Genomic DNA, 13,046 nt, shown 5'->3' with positions numbered 1-13,046 from the left:
AAAATACAAATATATAGAAAATTAACAGTAAAGTCTATTTAGCTTTGCAACATAATTGATCAGTACATTCACGTAACAAAAGACAGATAAACCATAACATGCACTTCCCCCACCTCCATGGTGTTATATCATTATACAATATGGAATCAGGCTTGTCTTACAAAAACGTTGACCAGTCAGTGGATGTGGCCCATGTGGGGTTCATATCCTCTAGTGAAGCCAGTGGCCAGCGCCGTGCTCCAACCTGCTACTACTGAATGAGGCATCAGAACACAGAACAATAGTGAGACCCAATGGCACCCTATCCCCTATATAGCACACAACTTTGTATGGGCACTGGTCAAAAGTAGTGCACTATATAGGGAATAGGGTGCCATTTTGGATTTAACACGCATGTACTCCAGACTATATAATCCAGGCAGTATCACATCCGGCTGTGATTGGGAATCCCATATGGCGGTCCACAATTGGCCCAGCGTCGTCCAGGTTTGGCCGGGGTAGGCAGCCATTGTAAATAAGAATTTGTTCATAACTGACTTGCCTAGTTAAATAAAGATTATATAAAATAAAAAATGTACATTCTCAGTTGTCGTCTCTCTTCTAATCTAGGCCAGGTGACTGACAGGAGAGATGACCAAAGGCTCTGGGCTTGGATTTCTAAGATGGCCACCGGTGTTGAAGGTGAGGTTTCTCAGTGAAGGTGCAGCCAGTGAAAGAACAGATATGAGACCTGTACTCCACATCGTAGAAAGAGACCTGCCCCTCTTCATAATCCACAAACACCTGCTCCTTCTGGGGGTGAGCCAGGTAGAGGCTGAGGTGGTGTTGGCCTGGTAGTCGTTAGCATGAAGCTGCATCTCCACAGTCCAAAGCCATACTCAGACCTCTTCCGTATCAACAGTACCTTCCTCCCCACAGACTCTCTGGCCAAGGGTCAGATCCACCTATTGTTATTTCTATATTCTTTATTTTCTTGACCTATAACTCAAATATGCAAAAACTCAAATATGCAAAAATATTATAAAAATATCATAAACTAAAAAGCCCTTCAGGGTCCCCAGGACCAGGACTAAAGGACACTGATCTACAGCTTCCAAACATGCCCTCGTAAAACTGATTATCCTACCGATCCTCGACTTCGGCGATGTCATTTACAAAATAGCCTCCAACACTCTACTCAGCAAACTGGATGCAGTCTATCACAGTGCCATCCGTTTTATCACCAAAGCCCCTTATACTACCCACCACTGCGACCTGTATGCTCTAGTCGGCTGGCCCTCGCTACATATTCGTCACCAGACCCACTGGCTCCAGGTCATCTATAAGACTATGCTTGGTAAAGCTCCACCTTATCTCAGCTCACTGGTCACCATAACAACACCCACCTATAGCACGCGCTCCAGCAGGTATATCTCACTGATCATCCCCAAAGCCAACACCTGCTTTGGCCACCTTTCCTTCCAGTTCTCTGCTGCCAATGACTGGAACGAATTGCAAAAATCGCTGAAGTTGGAGACTTACAGTATATCTCCCTCACTAACTTTAAGCATCAGCTATCTGAGCAGCTAACCGATCGCTGCAGCTGTACACAGCCCATCTGTAAATAGGTGTGGTGGCTAATTTCTGCATTACCAAATGAGGAGAGAGACAAACTTCACACACCAGTCAGAGTTATACTTAAACTACATCTTTAATAATAAGAGCTTTGCAAAAGCACTTTGACTTTCAATGATGCGCTATCTCTAATGAACCATTGAAAGTGACAACACAAAAGTACAAAGATCCTTTATAGCCAAGATACACCCCTCTCAACCTACATGACGAACCACAGATACATAGAATGGGTCACAAGTTTAAGTTTTGTATGAAATATATCTATAAAACATTGCAGACAGCAACTGCTGTATCAACAGTGTTCATTGTATAGACCAGTATCTGGTCCTCCTACTCCAAACTGGAACCGTCTCTCCCTGGTACGGTATAGAACAGAACCATTAGCTCATCCAATGGAATGCTCTTTAGGTTTTATCACCCAAAGACATCGTAAATCTCCTCTGTCAGTGCTATCTCATAGAGGCCCATCTTCAGTAAAACACATACAATAGTTAACAGAATACTCTATTCTGTCGAATAAAACAACCATTATAATACAGTACAAGCATTAAAACATAATCTTGCAATTTTCCACGACATAGGCCATCCAACTACCTACCTCATCCCCACTTTTTGCTCTTTTGCACACCAGTATTTCTACTTGCACATCATCATCTGCTCATCTATCACTCCAGTGTTAATTTGCTAACTTGTAATTACTTCGCTACTATGGCCTATTTATTGCCTTACCTCCTTACACCATTTGCACACACTGTATATAGACTTTTTCTATTGTGTTATTGACTGTACGTTTGTTTATCCCATGTGTAACTCTGTGTTGTTGTTTGTGTCGCACTGCTTTGCTTATCTTGGCCAGGTCGCAGTTGTAAATGAGAACTTGTTCTCAACTGGTCTACCTGGTTAAATAAAGGTGAAATAGAAAGATTACAGTATGGTACAGTAGTTTTCCCAGAAGCCTGGTGCAGCTCTGGGTGGAACTCTGGGTGCAGCTCTGGGTGGAACTCTGGATCCAACTGCTATATTCATTCTGGTATCCCTAGACTCCCTGGGGGCGGGGCTTGGGAATTGGATTTGGGCGGGACTAGAACTCTGATAGATATATCCCATTGGCTCATGGGTGGAATATCCCGCCTGTTCCAGGAAGTTCCTAAATGACATGTCCGCGAATGAATGGCCACATATGATCATGAGCAACCCCCTGCTGATGCAATAGGTGTTGACCGGGTCGAAGCTCCTCAGGTCCTCGTGCTGGGTCACATAGACCTTATCCACTGTCATGTCAGGACGCATACTGATGATGAGGCGGTCCATGTTGCTGGTATCTATGTTACCAGTGTTGTACTTCCTGACATATTTAGGCATGGAATCAGATGCTGTGAGGTGGAGGTTGCCCACCTCATAGAATGGGTAGCCACCATCAGGAAGCAGCTTCTTGCAGACATTGTTTTCACACTCAAGTCTGTTCCGGAAGTGATGGAAACCAAAGTCTCCATCTTTGGGGTCGTAATCTGCAACCATCTGGTTGTCATCGTCGAAGACGATGTAATCGTTGGCGAACCAGAAAAGGAGCTTGAGTCCGTGCCTGGGTGAGGGACGACCAAACCTAGAAGCTCTCAGCTCCTCCATATTGTTCAATGTTCGAACCATGGTACCCCTGGGGGAGGGAGAGAGAGAGGGATGTAGAGAGAGAGAGAGAGAGAGAGAGAGAGAGAGAGAGAGAGAGAGAGAGAGAGAGAGAGAGAAGGGATGGATGGAGAGAGGGAGAGAGAGAGAGAGAGGGATGGATAGAGAAAGAGAGGGAGAGCAAGAAAGAGAGAAAACAGACAGCATTAAACAATACAGTTCATGGTGATATAGTTAAGTTACCTTCCATATACAGTATAAGCCTCTGCTAAGAGGTCTGGACCTTTATGGCACAGGAGTGCACTAATGTAGCTGTTCCCTACATCCCCACACTGGCAGAACTGTTACAGGCTGTTTAATTTTATTTTATATTTCGAGGTTGGATGTTAGCATGTAGGACACACCAATTGGTGTCTCCTCGTTAGTCAGTATGTGTTACACCTGTGCTGGCTTGTCCATCTCGTTAATTGGAAGGTGCTTCACCTGTGCTGGCTGGCCCAGGTGATATTTAAGTCTCTGGCCCAGGTAATATTTAAGTCTCTGGCCCAGGTGATATTTAAGAGTGGCTGGCCCAGGTGATATTTAAGAGTGGCTGGCCCAGGTGATATTTAAGAGTCTCTGGCCCAGGTGATATTTAAGTCTCTGGCTCAGGTGATATTTAAGAGTCTCTGGCCCAAGTGATATTTAAGAGTGGCTGGCCCAGGTGATATTTAAGAGTGGCTGGCCCAGGTGATATTTAAGAGTGTCTGGCCCAGGTGATATTTAAGAGTGTCTGGCCCAGGTGTTATTTAAGAGTGTCTGGCCCAGGTAATATTTAAGAGTGTCTGGCCCAGGTGATATTTAAGAGTGTCTGGCCCAGGTGATATTTAAGAGTGTCTGGCCCAGGTGATATTTAAGAGTGTCTGGCCCAGGTGTTATTTAAGAGTGTCTGGCCCAGGTGATATTTAAGAGTGTCTGGCCCAGGTGTTATTTAAGAGTGTCTGGCCCAGGTGTTATTTAAGAGTGTCTGGCCCAGGTGATATTTAAGAGTGTCTGGCCCAGGTGATATTTAAGTGTCTGGCCCAGGTGATATTTAAGAGTGTCTGGCCCAGGTGATATTTAAGAGTGTCTGGCCCAGGTGTTATTTAAGAGTGTCTGGCCCAGTGCTCCAGTTGTCTTGATAGATGTGGAGGGTTAACTCCTCCAGTTGTCTTGATAGATGTGGAGGGTTAACTCCTTAGTTGTCTTGATAGATGTGGAGGGTTAACTCCTCTAGTTGTCTTGATAGATGTGGAGGGTTAACTCCTTTAGTTGTCTTGATAGATGTGGAGGGTTAACTCCTCTAGTTGTCTTGATAGATGTGGAGGGTTAACTCCTCTAGTTGTCTTGATAGATGTGGAGGGTTAACTCCTTTAGTTGTCTTGATAGATGTGGAGGGTTAACTCCTTTAGTTGTCTTGATAGATGTGGAGGGTTAACTCCTCTAGTTGTCTTGATAGATGTGGAGGGTTAACTCCTCTAGTTGTCTTGATAGATGTGGAGGGTTAACTCCTCTAGTTGTCTTGATAGATGTGGAGGGTTAACTCCTCTAGTTGTCTTGATAGATGTGGAGGGTTAACTCCTCTAGTTGTCTTGATAGATGTGGAGGGTTAACTCCTCTAGTTGTCTTGATAGATGTGGAGGGTTAACTCTTTAGTTGTCTTGATAGATGTGGAGGGTTAACTCCTCTAGTTGTCTTGATAGATGTGGAGGGTTAACTCCTTTAGTTGTCTTGATAGATGTGGAGGGTTAACTCCTCCAGTTGTCTTGATAGATGTGGAGGGTTAACTCCTCTAGTTGTCTTGATAGATGTGGAGGGTTAACACCTCTAGTTGTCTTGATAGATGTGGAGGGTTAACTCCTTTAGTTGTCTTGATAGATGTGGAGGGTTAACTCCTTTAGTTGTCTTGATAGATGTGGAGGGTTAACTCCTCTAGTTGTCTTGATAGATGTGGAGGGTTAACTCCTCTAGTTGTCTTGATAGATGTGGAGGGTTAACTCTTTAGTTGTCTTGATAGATGTGGAGGGTTAACTCCTCCAGTTGTCTTGATAGATGTGGAGGGTTAACTCCTCTAGTTGTCTTGATAGATGTGGAGGGTTAACTCCTTTAGTTGTCTTGATAGATGTGGAGGGTTAACTCCTCTAGTTGTCTTGATAGATGTGGAGGGTTAACTCCTCTAGTTGTCTTGGTAGATGTGGAGGGTTAACTCTTTAGTTGTCTTGATAGATGTGGAGGGTTAACTCCTCCAGTTGTCTTGATAGATGTGGAGGGTTAACTCCTTTAGTTGTCTTGATAGATGTGGAGGGTTAACTCCTTTAGTTGTCTTGATAGATGTGGAGGGTTAACTCCTCTAGTTGTCTTGATAGATGTGGATGGTTAACTCCTTTAGTTGTCTCTCCCTATTTTCATTTCTAGACAAACATTCCTTTATCTGATCTTCCCTGTTTTCATTTTGCTCCACTTTTTGGTTTGTTTTCTGTCTTTAAGTTTGGTGTGGATTTTTCTTTGTTTGCCACTTCTTGGTGAATTTAGTGGGTCTCATGCTGGGTGTCTTTTAGATTCCAGTTGTTGTTACTAGTCAACTTTCAGTGGACACCATGTGTGTCTTTTCAGAACCACTCCTCCGGTGTCGTTTTGGTTGTTGTCAGTGACTCTTTGTTAGTTCTGCTTTCTGTTTGAGCAACAGTTTTTTTGGTTTTCTTGCTGTGGAACATGTCATTTAGGACCACGCCTGGATGAGTCAAGTGTTAGTTTGAAATACAATCTCCTGAAGGACCCAGGAACATGAAACTTAAGGGGGAAAAAATATTTAACTACATGACAATAAATGCAAGGTTTAAATAGTTACAAAACAGTATACCTGTTAAAGTTAAAAGTGAACCGTCATAAACAGAAGGGAAAATCTGTCTCTCTACCGTACCATGTTTAATGCAGAACAAAAGGGTTGATACTGTATATATTGTCAGCCACAATCTGTCAGGTTTCCAGTAATGTCAACTTATTAAAAGTGAATACATGCACTGCTTTATTATTCTGGAAAAATGTCATGTAAAAAAAGTATATAAATATTCACTGAGTGTATAAAACATTATGAAGACCTGCTCTTTCCATGACATAGACTGACCAGGTGAATCCAGGTGAAAGGTACGGTCCCTTATTGATGTCACTTGTTAAATCAACTTCAATCAGTGTAGATGAAGGGGAGGAGACAGGGTAAATAAGGATTTTCAAGCCTTGAGACAATTGAGACATGGATTGTGTGTGTGCCATTCAGAGGGTGAATGGGCAAGACTAAATATTTAAGTGCCTTTGAACGGGGTTTGTATTACGTGCCAGGCGCACCGGTTTTAGTGTTTCAAGAACTGCAATGCTGCTGGTTTTTCATACTCAACAGTTTCCTGTGGGTATCAAGAAGGGTCCACCACCCAAAGGACATTGTAACGCTTATGGTTTGGAGACGTAGCGGAGTCAGGCGCAGGACACAGGTTTGAGTGCAAAAACAGTGTTGTTTACTCAAAACACAATCAAAATCTCCAACAGCAAAATAACAGGGTGAGGAGAAAACACCTCCAATAACCACTGACAAAGAACAATCATGGACAAAACAGAAAGGGAAGCCAGAGGGTTAAATAAGGAACATAATAATAACTCAGATTAGAGCAGACCTAGATGAACTCAGATTAGATCAGACCTAGATGAACTCAGATTAGATCAGACCTAGATGAACTCAGATTAGAGCAGACCTAGATGAACTCAGATTAGATCAGACCTAGATGAACTCAGATTAGATCAGACCTAGATGAACTCAGATTAGATCAGACCTAGATGAACTCAGATTAGAGCAGACCTAGATGAACTCAGATTAGAGCAGATCTAGATGAACTCAGATTAGAGCAGACCTAGATGAACTCAGATTAGAGCAGACCTAGATGAACTCAGATTAGATCAAATAAAGTATCAAATTGTTCATTGTGAGCTAGATTCGGGCATCACAGACTAGATCTAACTTGTTTAGTAAGGACAGACTAGATCTAACTTGTTTAGTAAGGACAGACTAGATCTAACTTGTTTAGTAAGGACAGACTAGATCTAACTTGTTTAGTAAGAACAGACTAGATCTAACTTGTTTAGTAAGGACAGACTAGATCTAACTTGTTTAGTGAGGACAGACTAGATCTAACTTGTTTAGTAAGGACAGACTAGAACTAACTTGTTTAGTAAGGACAGACAAGATCACAAAAAAGCACATCATAAAATGTTTTTACTGTACCTGGTGTTTTAAAATAAATGTAATCTCTATTTTCTGGTGCTCGATGTCCGTGTAGATCTGTATGAGGCCGTGTGAGAAGTTGATTGGATGATCTGCAGGCTTTGCTGCCTGTGTGTGTGTGTGTGTGTGTGTGTGTGTGTGTGTGTGTGTGTGTGTGTGTGTGTGTGTGTGTGTGTGTGTGTATATCATAATTTACTCTGGGGGCAGGACTCACCATGAAGGACTCAGAAATGAAACTGAAAGTAATCCGTTATTGGCCTGGGCTGTGTTACATACCACACATTCCCTACTTTCTACCTCCTCGTATCATAAAGCATCTCTGAATCAGTGTTATGATCTAGGATCAGTTCTAATCCTTATAATCATAATGAAAGAGATTACATGGACGGGGGACCTGATCCTAGACCAGCAGTAGTCTGACACCCAGATGTTTGAGCTACAGCCAAGGGCTCCAGCCTTTTCTCCTTTTAGGGGCCGGTGAGCTATGGTTTCTCCTCTTTGGGGGACTAATTACATTAAAACTAGCACTGCAGAACTGACTGCATTAGTGAAAGTCAGTGGCAACCAGTATTTCAAATCAAATTAAATGTATTTATATAGCCCTTCTTTGATATATCAAAGTGCTGTACAGAAACCCATCCTAAAACCCCAAAAAGCAAGCAATGTAGGTGTAGAAGCAGGGCCTGTTATGAGCCCCACCTTTTTTTCTGGCCTGTTTTGCATATTATTTTGGCATTAATACGTGTCACATGTCAGTTAGCAAACAATGTAAAAAAAAATTATAAATTAAAACGGTATTGAGTTAATAAATAGGCATACACACGTGGTCTCTTTTTGTTTTCTTGAGTAAGGCAGCTCCAACATGCAGGTGTTTCAGCCCAGCTCAGTGCTTTCTGTGGTGGTGGGACAGCCAGCGGACAATACAGAGCTGGATATCATAAGGTGAATGCACCAATTTGTAAGTCGCTCTGGATAAGAGCGTCTGCTAAATGACTTAAATGTAAATGTAAATGTAAATGAGAGTCCAAAAATGTATTGAATGCTGCTGCATAAATTATGTAATATGCCAGGGATATATGTATACTGTAGCTAAGAAAGTAATACTAAGTGTATGTTGTGTAGTAAGCTGTTAGTAGCCTCACCCTAATAATTTGGTCCCTTTCCCCCTCATAACTTAGTTAACTATTTACCCCTTTTAATTTTGCCTACTGTTCTGAGTTGTTGGTGCACATGTATCCTATAGCCTGTTTAAGAAAAATGTCATCAAATATTATAAGAGATTTCATTGTCTGCTTATATGCCCCCTTTATTTATCCTATGGTTCTGACTTGGTGTACTGTAAGAACGGACCATGTTTGGATTTCTTTTGCTGTACATTTCAAATGTGCTGAACAAATCGTTATATTGACTACGTCCATCCTAGCTCGTTCATTAATGTCTTAATCGAAATTACGAATTGCCTCTTATCTGCTCATCGTCCCCTTATGTCATAGTTTGTACATCTCAATTGTCAGTACAAACCACATTTTTTTAAGCAAGTCAGGCATATCAGCTATGTTTTTTAAAAAGGCAGTAAATGAGGCTGAATTAACTTTTGCCAACTTTTGCCAGACAAGGCTCCATTGATAGCCAGGTGTAGCAGTGGTAAGGTGTTGGGACTCAGTTTAACAGTTTGTGGGCACCGTTTGTCACCGTTATAGTGCAATTAATGTATTGTTTAGTGTAGTGTTGTGCAGTGGCTTTGCTGGCATGAATCCCAATTTTTTTGTTGTCGAGTTTGCCCCACCAAGATTTACATGCTAAAATCGCCACTGGTGTCAGTTAATCATCTCAGGAACCGGCCAGCAACATCCCACTGACTGGCGCAGGTCCACGGAACAAAGGTTGAGAAACACCATACTAAATCTCTTGCAACGCTTTTATGGTTGAAAAGTTGTGTGTGAAAAAGATAAGTTGAGTGGCTCCATCCACACTGTGTTGCCATGGACACAGAACAACATGTCAGCTGTTCTTAACTAACCACCGTGCTTCTACATTTTAGGCTGGGTTTCTGTACAGCACTTTGTGACATCTGCTGATGTAAAAAGGGTTTTATGAATACATTTGATTGATTGAAATAAACGTTATAATACTGACAATCACAGATGGGCAGTAGACCTATTTCTGTTACATGTATTTGAAATATGTATTTCAATTACTGCTGAGTATTTAGTAATGTGTATTACACTGGGCTGAACTACACTCCAATGTATTTTGTAACAAGATACTTTAGAGAGCAATAATTTGTATTCTCAAAATACTTTCGGTACCATTTTTGATAGCTGTTCACCATTTTGTGGCCCCCTTTCACCCTGCATTGGTATCAGAAGTCTGATGGTACTATGGTGTGATAAGAGTGTCTGCTAAATGGACTAAGTTTAATTGTTTATGTAAAAATTAATCGCAAAGCATGTTGAGTATTATTCTAATGAGCTCTGCCCTCAAATAGGGCCAATAACAACACCCATTGTGCTTTGCAGTTCATTTTGGTTTGTTCATTCTCACACAAACATTTTGGTAATTTAGCAGACACTCTCAACCAGAGTGACTTACAGTCAGCGCATTCAACTAAGGTAGATAAACAACAACACACTGTATCACAGTCATAGCAAGTAAACCTTTTCTGTAACCATTACTGAGAATGTTGTTGCTGTTGGGGCCTGCTAATGGCTAATGTATTTCTGTATTTTAAAATACAAAATACATGTATTTTAAATACATGTATTTTAACACAGAAAAATACAAGTATTTTGTAGTTTATTTTGATACATTGATCTTTGTATTGTTTTGTAGTTTTATTTTTTATTTTAATTTTGTAATGTACCCATCCCTGCTGACAATACAATTATTATTATACATTTTTTTAACCTTTATTTAGCTAACTTTAATTTACTAACAATACGATCCCAGGAGTCAGGACCTGTTAGAACAGTGTTTCTCAACCCTTTGTATACCAGGGACCAGACAGCTATGGTATTTCCTCCTTTACAACTACAACTGTAGAAATGACTCAGTAGAGAGGTGAAAAAACATAGACCAAATAATATGTCAAACATTTATTAATAAAACCCTTTTGGTAGAAACAGTAAACTGAATGCAGATTTATGGGTATGGTATGGGCTCTTCTGACCAATATTAAGAAATTGACTGTATAATAATGAAATTATGTTTAACGATGCACTAAAAAGGTCGACCCACCTCGACCCTTGCCAGTGCCACAACCCAGAAGTGGGTCCCCACAGTTAGGAACCACTGGTTTAGACAAACCACTGGTATAGAAATATCACTGGTACAGACAGACCACTGGTACAGACAGACCACTGGTACAGACAGACCACTGGTATAGATAGACCACTGGTATAGACAAACCAGATCACACAAACAAACACAGAAAATATGTTCAATGAATGTTCAATGAACAGCAACTTACGGTTTTGGGCTGAGGTACTGCTGTCTGTCCTTTCCTCATGTCTAAAAGACCTGTATGAACAGCAACTTACGGTTTATGTTGAGGTTCTGCTCTCTGTCTTTTCCTCATGTCTAAAAGACCTGTATGAACAGCAACTTACGGTTTATGTTGAGGTTCTGCTCTGTCTTTTCCTCATGTCTAAATGACCTGTATGAACAGCAACTTCCGGTTTATGTTGAGGTTCTGCTCTCTGTCTTTTCCTCATGTCTAAAAGACCTGTATGAACAGCAACTTACGGTTTATGTTGAGGTTCTGCTCTCTGTCCTTTCCTCATGTCTAAAAGACTTGTATTAACAGCAACTTACGGTTTATGTTGAGGTTCTGCTCTCTGTCTTTTCCTCATGTCTAAAAGACCTGTATGAACAGCAACTTACGGTTTATGTTGAGGTTCTGCTCTCTGTCTTCCTCATGTCTAAAAGACCTGTATGAACAGCAACTTACGGTTTATGTTGAGGTTCTGCTCTCTGTCCTTTCCTCATGTCTAAAAGACTTGTATTAACAGCAACTTACGGTTTATGTTGAGGTTCTGCTCTCTGTCTTTTCCTCATGTCTAAAAGACCTGTATGAACAGCAACTTACGGTTTATGTTGAGGTTCTGCTCTCTGTCTTCCTCATGTCTAAAAGACCTGTATGAACAGCAACTTACGGTTTATGTTGAGGTTCTGCTCTCTGTCTTTTCCTCATGTCTAAAAGACCTGTATGAACAGCAACTTACGGTTTATGTTGAGGTTCTGCTCTCTGTATTTTCCTCATGTCTAAAAGACCTGTATGAACAGCAACTTACGGTTTATGTTGAGGTTCTGCTCTCTGTCCTTTCCTCATGTCTAAAAGACCTGTATGAACAGCTATTTTTGATCTGTCTCACAGTGTTTGTTGTAATATTTGTGTTGTGGAGAAAAATCACCAGGCAGGAGACGTGAGTAACAGTTTAGTATTGTTTAGTAAAAACATCTCGTGCGCCACAGCCCCCGGCCCAATAATGCGCGTGGACACTTCCTATTAGGTGCCGTAACATAACACTGCCATAATACATTACTGCTTAGTAACAGCATAGCAACTAATATAGATAGAGATAGATCACCTATTCTACATGTATGAGTGTGTGGTGTGATACGTTTATGTTCCGGACACATTGTGTGTGTGTGTTTGTGTTTGTGTGTGTGTGTGTGATGGCAGTTTCTGTGGAAGAGGATATACTTTTCCACCAAACACTGTACCACATTTTCTTAAAGCTGGGATTGTGAAAGAGAGCCACTGGTCGCCCCAGGTGCATGTTATTGTTTACATAATAACTAAATTACGGTAGTCCTGTTATATCACACCAGCATCATGGAGAAATAACGGTAGTCCAGACTGTTGTTATATCACACCAGCATCATGGGGAAAATTACGGTAGTCCAGACTCTGCTGTTATATCACACCAGCATCATGGGGAAAATTACGGTTTTCCATACTCTGCTGTTATATCACACCAGCATCATGGGGAAAATTACGGTAGTCCAGACTCTGCTGTTATATCACACCAGCATCATGGGGAAAATAACGGTAGTCCAGACTGTTGTTATATCACACCAGCATCATGGGGAAAATAACGGTAGTCCAGACTCTGCTGTTATATCACACCAGCATCATGGGGAAAATTACGGTAGTCCAGACTGTTGTTATATCACACCAGCATCATGGGGAAAATAACGGTAGTCCAGACTCTGCCGTTATATCACACCAGAATCATGGGGAAATAACGGTAGTCCAGACTCTGCTGTTATATCACTCCAGCATCATGGGGAAAATTACGGTATTCCATACTCTGCTGTTATATCACACCAGCATCATGGGGAAATAACGGTAGTCCAGACTCTGCTGTTATATCACACCAGCATCATGGGGAAATAACGGTAGTCCAGACTCTGCTGTTGTGCAATGATGTCTAAAGGGAACAAACTGTTTTCGTTGTTTGAAGTGACCTTTTTGTTGTTGTAATATCGTTAACAAACGTGGCAGTTTCACCGCTAC

At 41.4% G+C, this 13,046-nt stretch overlaps 1 protein-coding gene across 1 annotated transcript; it reads right to left on the bottom strand.

Moving 5' to 3' along the window:
* Positions 1 to 2,322: 2,322 nt before the first annotated feature.
* On the bottom strand, positions 2,323 to 7,674 carry LOC106596079 (uncharacterized). The gene is made up of 2 exons (XM_045715882.1): positions 7,526 to 7,674; positions 2,323 to 3,268 (listed from the first exon to the last, which is right to left on the bottom strand). The coding sequence occupies exon 2, from the start codon at positions 3,259 to 3,261 to the stop codon at positions 2,539 to 2,541; it is 723 nt and encodes a 240-aa protein (XP_045571838.1). The 5' UTR covers positions 3,262 to 3,268; positions 7,526 to 7,674; the 3' UTR covers positions 2,323 to 2,538.
* Positions 7,675 to 13,046: the final 5,372 nt, after the last annotated feature.

Source organism: Salmo salar, chromosome ssa03 (genome assembly GCF_905237065.1).
Source record: "Salmo salar chromosome ssa03, Ssal_v3.1, whole genome shotgun sequence".
NCBI lineage: Eukaryota > Metazoa > Chordata > Actinopteri > Salmoniformes > Salmonidae > Salmo > Salmo salar.
Note: the sequence above shows the minus strand (reverse complement) of the source record. Positions and strands in the feature narration are given on the sequence as shown.

Excerpts from the sequence above, each read along its gene's own strand:
- LOC106596079 (XM_045715882.1), bottom strand. The coding sequence starts at position 3,261 with ATGGTTCGAACATTGAACAATATGGAGGAGCTGAGAGCTTCTAGGTTT.